Source organism: Microtus ochrogaster, unplaced genomic scaffold, assembly GCF_000317375.1.
Source record: "Microtus ochrogaster isolate Prairie Vole_2 unplaced genomic scaffold, MicOch1.0 UNK38, whole genome shotgun sequence".
Lineage (NCBI taxonomy): Eukaryota > Metazoa > Chordata > Mammalia > Rodentia > Cricetidae > Microtus > Microtus ochrogaster.
The window spans coordinates 3,307,680-3,321,424 of NW_004949136.1; the positions used below are offsets into that span (position 1 = coordinate 3,307,680).

Genomic DNA, 13,745 nt, shown 5'->3' on the forward strand with positions numbered 1-13,745 from the left:
ACAAGAGCTAGTTCCAGGACAGGCTCCAAAACCACAGAGAAACCCTGTCTCGAAAAACCAAAAAGAAAAAGAAAAAAAAAAAAAGAATTTTATTTTATTTATTTTTTTACTCCCAGACAGGGCTTCTCCATGTAACTGCTCTGGCTATCCTGGAACTTCCTTTGTCAACCAGGCTGGCCTCAAACTCAGAGAGATCCACCTACCTTTTCTAGGATTAAAGGCATACAATGCCCAGCAAGAACTACTACTTCTTTTTTTAAATTAAAATTAGCTAGGCAGTAGTGGCGCAGGCCTTTAATCCCAGCTCTTGGGAGGCAGAGGCAGGTGGATCTCTGGGTTTGAGGATAGCGTGGTCTACAGAGTGAGTTACAGGACAGCCAGGACTACACAGAAAAATCCTGCCTCAAAAAACAAAACAACAGAAAAATTAAAATTAGCTTTCTGGCTGATATTTCCTTTCTCTTTCTTCCTAGAAAAGACAGCTGGCAGCACAGAGTTTAGTGTTTAATTTAAAAGATAAAGTCTTTTGTGAATTATTTCCTGAAGTTGTGGAGGTAAGAAAGCAAAAGTTGGAACTCAGTTTTTGTCTTCCCCTATGTTAAAACACTTATGATTTAATTGTTTCCAAAGAAAATCTGAGTCTATGTGCCTACTGCTGTTTCCCTGTAGACGTAGAGAAATTGCAGCCCTCCATGTTGTTGCAGGACATAGAGGGGTCTGTGTTGATAGCCTCCACATTTTTGGGTGACAGAGCTAGCTCTTCTCCAGGACCTTACAGTGTAGGATAGACAGAGCCCAGGGATGGGGGAGGCCCAGAGAGATGTGTAAGTGTTGGGGACTGAGTCTGTCCTTACAGAGGCATGAAAGTTGCCAATCAGCGGCCGTCCCTCAGGTGATCCACCAACAGTGGCTAGGAGGTACATGGGTATGTACTATGCCATGTGGAGTTAAGTGTTTCCTGATTTGGCCTGGAGTTGAGACCATGACAGTGAGCAGAAGCACCAGGCTGGACAGTGGTGTTATACTTGATGGCCCATTGTTACTCCTGGTGCAGGCACACCGGGAACTGTCCTTTATTGGGTTAGGATCTGCTGCAGGGGAATGCAGACCTGTGTTCTGGGTGGTAACTCTGGGTTCATAAAAACTCGAGTGCTGCTCCCAGAGGAATAGGTTTGTTAAGACAACTGAGGGTTCTTGTGTTTTTCTCTCAGGAAATTAAACAGAAACAGAAAGCACAAGATGAACTAAGTAGCAGGCCCCAGAACCTTCCCTTGCCAGATGTGGTTCCTGATGGGGAGATGCACCGTGGCCAGAACGGGATCCAGCTCCTCAATGGGCATGCACCTGCTGCCGGCCCGAACCTCGTTGGGCTCCCACAGGCCAACAGGCATCATGGACTCTTGGGCGGCGCTTTGGCGAACTTGTTTGTTATAGTTGGGTTTGCGGCCTTTGCCTACACGGTCAAGTATGTGCTGAGAAGCATAGCACAGGAGTGAGGCTCAAGAGCCGCAGTCGACAGTTGCTGCTGAGGGACGCAGGGGCCAGAGCTTGGTGCAGGCGGAATGGACATGCTGCTGAGCACAGGATGGCCTGCTGGACTCCTGGGCTTCACTTTTTAAAAACCTTAAAAAGAAAGCAAAAACCAAAATGTGTGATTGGGAGATTGGAGATTCTTACCTCCCTCCAGAGGCTGATGTGGACAAGGGCCACTCACGCTTTGGTTTTATTGCTTATCTCCTGTGTTGTCTTTTGGACCTGTTTAGTAAACCTGTTTTTTTTTTTTCCATTTTATTAGATTTCGTCACTTAAAAAATATAAAACTTTAATGCCTATCGAATAAATACTCTGTGTGTGTTCTTAGTGGAGGAGCTGAAGGCTTCATGATGGGGCCAGTGCTGCAAACCTCCAGTGGGGCTGAGTGGGGTAACAACCCTAGTTGGGGTCTAGGAGAGAAGTGATTTGGCCTCATTGTAAAACTCTGCATATGAATGGGAAAAACTTTGAGAAAATGCTTGTGCTGTTGTTAAGGTAGAAGAGTCAGCTTGCTCTCCCTGACCACAAACAGTGGCTGAGGACTCCAGTGAAGGCTTGGGCCGGTGGGGGATGGTCCTGGTATTACTGTCAGCCTTAATACCTGTCCCTTCTTGCCGTAGATGCTTGACTCTCCCTTATGGCCAACATCTTACCTTTTTAATGTTTGTGTTTAATGTATCTGCAGTAGTTGTATGGAAAGCTGACATCTGTAAGGTACCAGATGGAGGCAGTGACATTGTATAGAACATCAGCCATCACCAGGGGACCCAAAGAGACTCCTAAACCAACCTCATTTTGGAGACCAGTGGTGAAGCTGAAGTGTAACCTGCGTGATCGTTTTGGTTTAGTTCTGTAATTTGTGATTAGTATATGCCCTCTCCTGAAAATGTTTTAGTTATACCTTCATTCTTAAACGCCATGCTACCAGTGTTAATGTTCTTCCCTGGTAGACTGAGCAAGAGTAACACCTGGCTTTGGGGAGGGGTATGTCGCTGTTGCCAAAAGGTGGATTGATAATCCATGCCTGGGCCTGGGCCTGTGAAACCTGCGGCTATTGGCTGAGATGTGTCTATGCATGGCGTGGTGGCAGTAGGTGGAGCCCTGTAGACTTGAACTTCCTTTAGCACTAGATCTCAGTTCTTCCCTGGCTGTGTAGTACTCTGTTGCACCTGGGTAACTGTTTAACATCAGTTCCAAAATTGCCTTGTTTCCTGAAGTTCTTATAAGGCAGAATGTTAGTTTACTTAACATGTAGTGTTGTCTGTATGTGAAATCTTAATTTATTATTATTTATTTCTGAGACAGGGTTTCTTTGTGTAGCCCTGGCTGTCCTGGAATTCACTCTGCAGACCAGGCTTCCCTCAAGCTCAGAGATCTGGCCGCCACTGCTGTTTGGCTGAAATCTCAGTTCTTGGCAGCCCAGAATGAAAGAAAATCTTAGTGCTGTTCTTAAAGTAGAAGTCAGCCTATCTCTGACCACAAGGTGTCGCACTCAGTGTAGCAGGTGCCTACTGAGAAGACTTGGTAGATTAGCCCCAAGACTTTGCCCTTCTCCCAGCTCCTTTGAGTGCTAGAGGACCCTGTATCCACAGTGAGTTTCTGCACTGACCCCAAATAAAAGATGGCCTTTATTCCATTGGATCAAGCATGTCTAGCCTTGTTTGTGTGTTGCCCTTCTTGGCAGTAATCACTGGAGGGGCAAGTTGGCATTCTGGACTGCCTTCTATTAGATCCTGGTACAGGTGAAAAGCCTCTCCCAAAGCTCATGTCCTGTTGATATTTAGGGAGCGGTACCTTGGGAGGAAACAGCTCAGCTCTGCTACCTCTTGTTCCTCTCCTGAGAAAAAAAACAATTCCCAGGCAACCTTTGGGAATTTCTTTTTTAATAGGGCTTCATGTAGCTCAGGCTGGCCTGAATTTACTATGTAGCAGAGGCTGCCTCCTAGGTACTGGGATTATAGGCCTGGCTGACCTTTGGACATGTCATTAGAGAATGGGCAGGAGGGCGCAGTCTCCTTGTGTAGTGAGCTGGTGGGTTCCTGTCAAGCTGTTTTCTCCAGGGCTTGTAGAGAATGGGCAGGAGGGTGTGGTCTCCTTGTGTAGTGAGCCGGTGGGTTCCTGTCAAGCTGTTTTCTCCAGGGCTTGGGGATTGAGAGCCAGAAGTTGCTTTGGTCATCTTGGTCAGGGTCTTTGTAAACGAAAGTAGAATACTTTTGGTTATTTTCCAAGGAAGTCCTTACTGTGGTATCCCTGTGACAGGCCAAGTCTTGCCTCCTAGCCTACCTGCTTATAAACTGCAAGGCAGAGTTGGGGAATCCCATTACCAGTCACACTGAGAAGGGTTAGGCCACCAGGGTATAGGTGAACCAGGAGAGCTGTCTTCCTTGACATACAGGTATATACTAGGTACGGGTCATCACAGGTTCTAATGCTGGTCCTTTCTCATCATCCAGAGTAATCTCACCAATAAATCTGAGGGCCAGCGGCACTTTTGAGGGCTCGAGGCATTGACAGTGTGTGTGTGCAACACTTCAGGATTAACCTCTGCTGTTCCTGGGGAGGACGATTTGCCTGGGAGCTGGAAACCCTAGCTTTGTGAGGCTTCTCTGACTGGGTGTGGCCTGGAGCTGGGTTTGCTTGCTTGGCCACCTTTCACCCTTTTTTTTTTTTTTTTTTTTTGCTGTGGGAGTTGAGGGGACTCTCTAGTCTTCTAGAACATTCTGTTCTGATTACCAGGACCCAAACCCACTGGAACCAGTGTGTGTTGGGGATGCAGCTCCTGTTTCTTTATAGAGCAGTTAGATCCACTGGCTGTGACTGCTCTTAGCCACAGCTTTTACCAGTGGGAGGTTAACTGGCTCTTGGGAATCCTGGCCCAGTCTCACAAGGGCCACTACCTCAAAGTCACTGAGGCGAAGGTACCATTGACTTGGCTTGGCCTCAGCTAACCAACTTGCAGCCTGAAGGTGATTCAGAAGACCTCTTCCTCTGGGAACCTGCCACTGTATCACAAGTACTAGAGGGGGAAATTCCACTAGTCAGATGACCTGTTGCTAACTTAGGAGAGAGGCCTGGGGACAGATGGTAGAGGTTCAACCCGTGACTGGTGTAGACAAGTTAGACCAGCAGCCTCTACTTGCTCTGCTTTTCCAGAGATCAGCCTGGTAGGCCTCATGGAAGTAGAGGAGGATCACTGGCTGTGGGAGGGGCAGGCAACCAGGTGGTGGAGATGCTCTCCTCCAGTGCCCTGTGTTGCAGGTTTAGAGTAGGGGCTGCATCTGGTGAATGAGGTGTATGTGAGGAGGTTTGGGAGATTTGTAGAAAGCTTCCTAAAATGAATGAATCACTTGGGAATCACAGTGAGCCCTGAAGGTATGAAAGATGCCACAGAGTTGATGCTGACAGCACCCCTACCCCCACCTCTAGCTTAACTAAATAAAAATCTTGCTGAAAAGAGACCAGGGAACTGCTTGTGCAGGGGAGATGCAGCCCTGCTCCTCCTACTTCTTTAAAAGGGGTGATTGAATCACTGGTCGCGGGGGTCCCGCCCTTGCCCTGCCCCGCCTTCCAGGCAGTGGATGAGCCCTGTGTGAACCCTCCCCTTGGAGCCTGAGAGGCTTAGAAAGGAGGGAGGGCTCATTTGGTGGTGGGGCACCGGCAAGGGTACTATGCAGGAGGGGAGGTTGGTGGAGACAGTAGCTCTCTGCTGTGCTCTGGCTCATCCTGCAGACGTGCACCAGCGGCAGCCGGGCTCGTTTTTGGGCCTCGCCCCCGCGCAGGGGCTTTGAATGCGGCCGCCCCCATGAGAACATTGGCCTGGCCTCCTATCCGTAAGCCTTTGCCTGTGGAAACTGAGCCATGTGGGCCTGGGCTTGGGCCACAGCAGCCCTTCTCTGGCTGCAGACTGCAGGAGCGGGGTCACGGCAGCTGGCCATTGGTGTGGAGTCCCCTAATATCACCACACCCAACCGCGAGGGATTGCCAGGCTTCTTCAAGGTAGGTGCGTGCTGGGGCTCATGTGGGCGCGTGAGTACAGCTTCAAAGCTTAGGCTGTCCCCTACCTCAACAGCTCTGCTCCTATTCTTCCTGGGGAAGAACCTGAGCACTGCCTGAGACCTTGACTGCTGGTCCTGGCTTAGAGTTTGCTGCAGACAGCACAAGGGCTGGCCTGTGGGGAGCCCCCTCTACTATGCCTGGTGGGGCTACAGTTAACTGTTTGAAGCCTCAGGATGCTTTTCAGTAATCGGATGCCATTAGGTATAATTGCCGTTTCAGGTGAGGGTGGGGGAAGGACTTTAGGCAGACTGGTAAATGAGGCACCTGATACAGGCGGCAGCCTGACCAGCCTGTCCTCTGTGCTTTCCAGGGGTCCTGTGGTAGTCCCACCTGCTGGGGCTTCTTGCATGCAAGAACGCGCCCTGTCCTTTGAGTCCTCTAGGGACAGGGATCTCTCCTGAGCATTAGTCTCAAAGCCTCTACTGCTGCCATCCTAGGGGCCTCCAGGACAGGAAGGGAAACAGCCGTTACTCAAACAGGAACCTTCTGCCTCTGAATTTTTGACCCTTGCATCTCTCCTTCCTAGAATGTCTCTGGTTGCCTCTCAGCCCACATCAACCCATCTCAAGCCTAAGGCCCCATTTTCCAAATAGGCTGAGCAGAACTGAGGGAGTGTAAGCCTTATGCTGGTTCCTGGGCAAGCAAAAGGGAGAGTGTGGCCCCTTAAGTGGGAGTTCCTGCAGTCCTAAGTAGTCCTCATTAGATAGGTTTGTGCTGGGGGTGGTCTTCTTCCACATCTCCCTGTAGCCTTTGCCCTTGTTAGTTCCAGGGGGTCAGATCTGGGTAGAGAATTGTGTATTTAGATGTTCTTGCCTCTGTCCCTGGGTGGCACCTAAGGGGGAAGCAGTGTTTGTCTGTCCTTCCTAACATCAGGTTCTTGCTTTTTCAGAGGCAGCAGACCTCACCTTGCCTACCCCCATCCCCTACCCATGGGGACATCCAGATTTTGATCACCAGGGATAGTCCCTTCGGACTGTGGCTTGAGTTATGCTGTGACATCTTATTGTGTACCCAAATCCCCCACCCACTAACCTGTCGTTCATAAATATCTTTGGAGTATGTCAGGACAGAGACCAAGGGCCTGGTAGTCAATACACTAGCCTTGCTCCTCTGGATTTTCAGCCACCAGAGGTCTCTGGACCTGAACTCTCAGATGCCCACATGACATGGCTGAACTTTGTCCGCCGGCCAGATGATGGGGCCACTAGGAAACGGTGCCGTGGCCGGAATAAGAAGTCGGTAAGCCCCTGAGCTGCTGTGGAAGCCGTCCTTGTGAGTTCCCTTCAAGTTCTAAGCCCAGGGAAAGGGGTCCTACTTAGATTCACTTTGTTACCTCTTCTAGCGAGGCCTCTCGGGTCTCCCAGGGCCCCCGGGACCCCCTGGCCCTCCTGGTCCACCTGGTTCCCCTGGTATGGAAGTCACCCCAGAGGTCCTGCTGCAGGAATTTCAGGAGATGCTGAAAGGTAAGACTGTCCTGCACCCTACCTCTTTCAGAAGCCAGGAGGCTCTTTCAGGGCTAGAAGGGGCCTGACCCACAGTGGCCCTCCCCACAGAGGCCACGAAACTTCGATTCTCAGGGCTACCAGATACATTGTTACCCCAAGAACCCAGCCATCGGCTGGTGGTTGAGGCCTTCCACTGCCGCTTGAAAGGTCCTGTGCTGGTGGACAAGAAGACACTGGTGGAGCTGCAAGGATTCCAGACTGTGAGTGGGGCCTGGGCCAAAGTAGTCCTTTCATCTTTGGGGCTTCTAAACCAAGGAGATGGGTTATAGAGGTGGGCACCTACTGGCAAGATGGGCCCTCAGACACCACTGGACACGTGCCAGTTAGGAGTCTGAATGTTCCTCACCTTATACTAAGTCAGAAGTGGGGCCTAGAGTTGCCACTTCCTATGATAGCTTTTGGGGTCCTGTTTACTCCCTGGAACCTAGAACCGTTGCTCTAAGGCCCACATGGGTGTAGACACACAGATCAGGCCTGTCCTTTCCACAAAGAGAACGTGGCTCAGAAAAGACCCATATGGGGTTGAGCTATAGCTACTTCCCTTGGCTAGAGTATTTATGGTGAGGGTCCAGGCCCTGAAATCCAGCCAGTCACCTCCCAATCTCTACAGCCTACTGCCCAGGGTGCCTTCCTGCGGGGATCTGGCCTGAGCCTGGCCTTGGGCCGATTCACAGCACCAGTCTCTGCCATCTTCCAGTTTTCTGCCACCCTGCACATTGGTGAGCCAGCTTGTGTGTTCAGTATGGGTGATGGGTCCCTCCCCCCTGGCAGACACTTGAGTCTGTTCTAGGCAGTGTCCAGAAGGCCCCCTATCTACCGCTCTCTCCACAGACCACAGTGAGCTACAGGGCAGAGGCCGGTTGCGTACCCGGGACACTATCCGTGTCCTCATCTGTATTGAGTCCCTGTGTCATCAACACACGTGAGTGAGTCCTGCTGCCCACAGTGGTCCTCTGGGGTCTGTCCTTGGACTGAGATCAAAAGTAGCCACCTTGAGGGGTATCTGAGCACCATGGACCAGTGGCCCCTACACTGTTGCCCTTTGGTGCTATGCCTAGGTCCCTGGAGGCTGTATCAGGCCTGGAGAGCAACAGCAGGGTCTTCACAGTGCAGGTTCAGGGGCTGTTGCAGCTACAGGTAAGGGTGTAGGCTCAGGGAACAGGCGGGTGGACTTCTAGCCTGGGTGGGTCTTACAGCCTTGTGCAAGTAGTTGCTCAGGACCTGTGAACCCTTGTGCCCAGGAGGGTGCCTCCTGTTCAGGAGGATTTAGATCTGTGTGGGCGGGAGTATTGGCTCCAAATGCTATCCCCATGGGTGGGTAAACCTCTGGGCTGGGGCCACCCGCTTGTAACGATGCCCACTGTAATGTCTTCAGTCTGGACAGTATGTCTCCGTGTTCGTGGACAACAGTTCTGGGGCCGTCCTCACCATCCAGAACAGCTCCAGTTTCTCTGGACTGCTTTTGGGTACGTAGGGGAGCTGAAAACACAATGATTGAGGAGGAACTACAAGGACTGCTCCCCATTAATAATTGTCACAACAATAAAGAGCTCCGGATTTCTCCATCACTCTGGGTGCTGTCTGGTTATTATTGTGTTGGTACGGGAGATGCCCAGCAAGCAGGAGATTGTCGGAATGTGATCCCAGAGCGGAGTGTAGCCACAAAGAGGGACCAGAATGAAATCCCCTCACAAGGTCTCTAGACAGATTTCCAGCCAGTGAGCGGGAGGAGGGGGAAGCCAGCAAATCTTTGTGAGCTGGAGACTGAGTTGACCTTGAGGCAGAGACAGGTGATCTCTGAGTTTGAGGCCAGCCTGGTTTACAAAGTGAGCTTCAGGACAGCCAGGGATACACAGAGAAACCCTGTGTCAAAAAACAAAACAAAAATTCAAAGTCTCTTAAAGTTCAAATTTTTGGGGGGCTGGAGAGGTGGTTCAGAGGTTAAGAGCACTGACTGCTCTTCCAGAGGTCCTGAGTTCAATTCCCAGCAACCACATGGTGGCTCACAACCATCCATAATGAGATCTGGTGCCCTCTTCTGGTGTGTAGGCATCCATGCTGGCAGAACACTATACATTTTTTAAAAAGAGTTCAAAATTTCTCTAAAATACTCAAGACCTCATAATTGTGGGTTTCTGTAAAATCAAAAAGCAAGTTAAATACTTTGTTATTTCAAGAGAAAAGAACTAGGGTACAGTCAAAGCAAAGTCCAAGAGTATAAAAAGTTCAGTGCTTCACGTCTGGGAAGGGTATTGGCAAGTCCTCTTCTGGTTTAGCACACGTGGCTTGTTTCACAGGCTCAGGCTAGCCTCCACACCTGTTGCTACCCGTGGTGATCATCCTGTGACCCTGGTGTCTCCCGAATGCTGGGTTCTCTGCTGTAGCTGGGCTGTACCTCATTAGCAGCCTCTCCTGGGCTCTCCGGGGAGCTGCATGTTCCAATCCTCAACCTCTCTCGACCCCTTCAGTCCTGGAGCTTTTAGTACAGCTGAGGCTGCATTTTCACCATTGGCCTCTCCTGACCTTTCAGGGTGCCCGGCCTTCATGCCTTCATAACCAATATCACCTGGCGAAACTCTTATATATTACCAAGTTCACCTGCTAGACTTGGCTGCTTCTGGGATCAGAGCTTCTGTGTGCCGACCCTGAGGAAATACTTTCAGAAAGGTTTTCCCTCAGTAATGTGGTCTCTTAATCACAGCTGATCCTTTAGCCCCGCTAACCTGTGTCAGTGAGGAAAGATAACAGCCCTAGCTGACCAGACCACAGATTCTTAATTCAAAATAGCAAATAGCTCTGATAAGTAGGCTTAAGGGATGCTCAGACTTCCCTCTGAAACTTTACAAGCCAGACATCTCCATCATCTGTAAGTTACGATAGCTCACTAAGCTCGGGGCACTCAATGGCTTTTCCAGCCCCAAGTTCCAAAGTCCTTCCACAGTCTTTCCTAAAACACATAGTCAGGTCTCTCAAACAGAATATCACTCACAGTACCAATTTCTATCTTAGGGCGTCGATTGCTGTGATGAAACACTATAACCAAAAGAAAGTTGAAGAGGAAAGGGTCTATTTCAGCATAAAAGTCTCAGATCACACACTCCATCACTGAGGGGAGCCGGGGCAGAAACTCGAGGCAGGAAGAGTGCTGCTGGTTGACTTGTTCCTCGCAGCTTGCTCAGCCTGCTTTTTTTTTTTTTTTTTTAAGGCAGGACTTCTCTGTGTAGCCCTGGCTGTCCCCCAGCTCTGTGTACAACCAGCTGACCTCAAATTCAGAGAGATCTGCCTGCCTCTGCCTCCCAAGTGTTGGGACTAAAGGTGTGTGCCACCATATGTGGCCGGGCCAATCTTATGGAGACATTTTCTCAATCGAGATTCTTATTTAACTCTAGCCTTTGTCAAGTTGACATAAACAAAAAGGAAAAAAAAAAACAAAAACTAGTCAGCACAAATGCCCTGTGAGGCCTGCACCCTATGAGGAGGGGCCCACAAACTGTTGGGGTTGCTGACGGGAGCAAGGCTATATAAGCAGCATACAAGACTGCCCACTTCTTAGGTGTGCTGCATTGGAGAGCACCTGCAAACCCAAGTGTGATTAAGACAAAGTTTGGGGTAGGGAAGCCTGTCCAGGCTAAGTCAGGAGCCCCCTTTCTTGCCACTTTCACTTCACTCAGTGAAGGCCACCACTCCCTAAAGATCAGAGCCCACAGATGGTGTGCAGGGCAGACCTAGCAGCCCGTCCACTGCAGTCCTCAAGGTAGGAGTCAGTGATTAATGAGATCCCTCTATCCCTGCACTACTTTGGCTCTGGCAAACTCCTGTCAAAGAATATAAATTAGTGTCAGGGTGTCCCAGCCTGTTGAGCTTCCAAGATAGCATCTCTAGTTGGCACCTGGGCCATCAGAAGGTGGTGCTTCCAACTCGTGACTTTCTCAAGACAAAACCTTCTTAGGCCATCAGCATTCTGTCTTCAAGACTGAGCAGGGGAGAGTTTCCCTGGCCGAGGAATGACCTCCCAAAGGGAAGTATACGCCTGAGAAATGAGGAGTCTGCTCACAGGTCTGTGGGCAATCTCTCACCCAAGGCCTTGACTGTCCTTGAGGTACCATAGGAGGGCCCTTCCTTGGGGTCTTGCTGGGTAGTGAGGCAGATCAAGCCAGGCACGGAGGTTGTGTGGGTGGCGCCAGTCTGTGTGGTAATAGGCTTGGCCACTGACCCATCCCCACCTTTCTTCCAGACCCTCACTCCCTACCCTCATGTGGCGTCAGGGGCGGGGGCTGTCTGGAGAGGTCTGTTTTTCACATGACCTAGCTTCTGTGCCTTCTACTTTGATGGGGGATGGTGCAAAGCCTGCTAGGGTCCACACGGAGCATAAGCAAGGTCTACTGAGTAAATAGAAAGGGGCCCAAGTGTGGAAGGAGTGACTGTCCTCCCACTTGCCAATTACCGAGATCCCGACAGGCTTGAGAGTCCAGGTCAAATTGAAATATCCGGGTTTCGGGAGCCCTCTTTTTTTCCTGCTCTCTGTAACCTTGTTAGGCAGCCTACCTGCTGGACCAAGAACTGGAGCTCTGTAGTTTTCCTTCCAGAGCCCCAGCCCGTTGGACTGGGACATCCATGCATTCTCATCCCAGGAGGAGCAGGGCCTCCATCCACTATGGCAGGGAGATAGTTTGCACACAGAGTGACCTTTCAGGGCATATCAGCGGAGATACTGATACTAAGGGCAAGGTTCTGTGAGAGGCAAAGGAGGGACTAGGAAGGAGATGGGACAGAAGTATGGTTTGGATATCTACCCCTCTGCAGATCCATAAACATCTCATTTACATTATTAGGGTTTTCAGGGGCTGCTTCTCTGCATGGCTAGGCCTGTAATTTCTCTGTTCCACTAATAGCAGCTATTACCTTGTGCAGATCAGACTGAGGCTTGAAGCCAACCACCCAGCATGGTGGGCAGCACCAGACAGGCTCTCCTGAACCACATATAGGGGCTCCCTGCCCAAGGTATAGGTCTCACAGCTTTGTCCTTTGGTCTTGTTGGCTGCTGCAGGGTCTGTGATGCCCAGGATGGAGATTCACAGAATGGAACTTAGGGCCCCACAAAGAGACAGGTGGAGATGAGAGATGAGGAGACACTGATCGGGGGCCAGCTCCACAGAGCAATGCCTGGGCAGGTGGCCAGGATCAGGGTGGGCCTTGTCTCTGCGCCTGACTCCACCTGCGTCTGTCTGTCTGCTCTTTCTCCCCATTCCTGCCCCTAATCGGAGGTCATTAGCCACTTACCTGTAATTTCCTTGGAATGTGCTGTCTCCAGATGAGCCCCAGCGGCTGGGGGCCCAAGAGCAAGTGAGTAGGTGTCTCGGGATTAGTGGAAGGCTCCAACGTGGACAGAAAATCCCATGCAACCTGCCCAAAAGACAAGCAGCTGGCGGCTTGTACCCAGTTGTACCATATGGTTTTCTCAAGACTCAAATGGTACTAGGCTCTGATAACTCAGAGATACAGGGAAGACAACCTAGCATGGCTGCCCAGCCTGAGCATGGCATGCTATGGAAGACAGACTGTCTGCAACTGCTATGATATTCAGGTGGGGGCTACCTTGAGGCTCTCAAGAGTGGGGAGAGCTCAGGGGAAGGTAATTTATTTTCTACATTCTCCCATTTTGAACTGGTTTATGAAATGGCCCGAGCGTCTAGATACGTCCCATCTTTGGCTGGGGACAAAGAAAGCATGGGCATCGCTGTGCTGGGCAGCCTTGGTTTGCTCCTGATCCCAAGCCATTGTTTTAGAGCAGCTAGAGGTGCTGGCTGGCCTTGCTAGCCCCTTTGGTAGGCTGATTTCCCACAAACTCAGTCTGACACTTGTGCCTGCCAGGCTGGGACTTGGAGCTGGGGTATGAGCCACTGCAAAAGGCTCCTGACTAGGCCGGGCGGTGGTGGCGCACGCCTTTAATCCCAGCACTTGGGAGGCAGAGGCAGGCGGATCTCTGTGAGTTCGAGACCAGCCTGGTCTACAAGAGCTAGTTCCAGGACAGGCTCCAAAAACCACAGAGAAACCCTGTCTCGAAAAACCAAAAAAAAAAAAAAAAAGGCTCCTGACTGTCCTGGAAAGTCATATCCAACATGGAAGTGCTTGATCCGAAATCTTTCTTAATTTGATCTTGGGTCATAGCCTGGTTAGACCTGGCCAGCCCCTCCTAGGATCAGTGTCCACTCTGGTGTTGGAAGTACATTATTTTGTATCCTTGGCACCCTGTCCTGGGCTTAAGCACAAATAAGAATGTGGTTCTCATGCCCAGGATGGCTGGAGAGTCCTCTGAGGGTGCATCTCAGGCTAGGAGTTGGAAGGGGTAGGCAGAGACAGGGGCTCTGGCCATGAACAAGGCTTAGCCTCTAGGACCTATGTTTTAGGTGTTGCATAGCTTTGATGGTTCCAGTCCCCACATATACCCACCCTGTGCTCTGCTTTGGGGGGTTCAACATACAGAAGAGGACTGCTCATACTGACCTTATATATACATAGCCAGGCAGGCTTGGCTTTTGAGTGGGTCTACTCTAAGGGCCCCTTGGGTAACTTGCCACCTGCTGGGCCCCCTAAGTTTGGAAGCAGTCCAGTTTATATATTCTGCAGAGAGCCAAGAGCACCTGGCTGGCA

At 50.6% G+C, this 13,745-nt stretch overlaps 2 protein-coding genes across 3 annotated transcripts in view; both read left to right on the forward strand.

Moving 5' to 3' along the window:
* Ube2j2 (ubiquitin conjugating enzyme E2 J2) overlaps positions 1-2,856 on the forward strand; it is a 15,162-nt gene extending 12,306 nt beyond the window's left edge. For both annotated transcript variants that reach the window (XM_013354267.2, XM_005368700.2), the window contains 2 exons: positions 474-554; positions 1,212-2,856. In XM_013354267.2, coding sequence (XP_013209721.1) covers positions 474-554; positions 1,212-1,496 — 366 coding nt within the window. In that variant the 3' untranslated portion in view covers positions 1,497-2,856. The remainder of the gene's footprint in view (positions 1-473; positions 555-1,211) is intronic.
* A 1,729-nt stretch (positions 2,857-4,585) lies between these two features.
* On the forward strand, positions 4,586-8,651 carry C1qtnf12 (C1q and TNF related 12). Its single transcript, XM_005368701.3, has 8 exons — positions 4,586-5,529; positions 6,712-6,828; positions 6,932-7,052; positions 7,143-7,294; positions 7,705-7,813; positions 7,926-8,016; positions 8,153-8,231; positions 8,470-8,651. Exons 1-8 carry the CDS (start codon positions 5,392-5,394, stop codon positions 8,566-8,568), a joined length of 906 nt encoding a protein of 301 aa, XP_005368758.1. The 5' UTR covers positions 4,586-5,391; the 3' UTR covers positions 8,569-8,651.
* Positions 8,652-13,745: the final 5,094 nt, after the last annotated feature.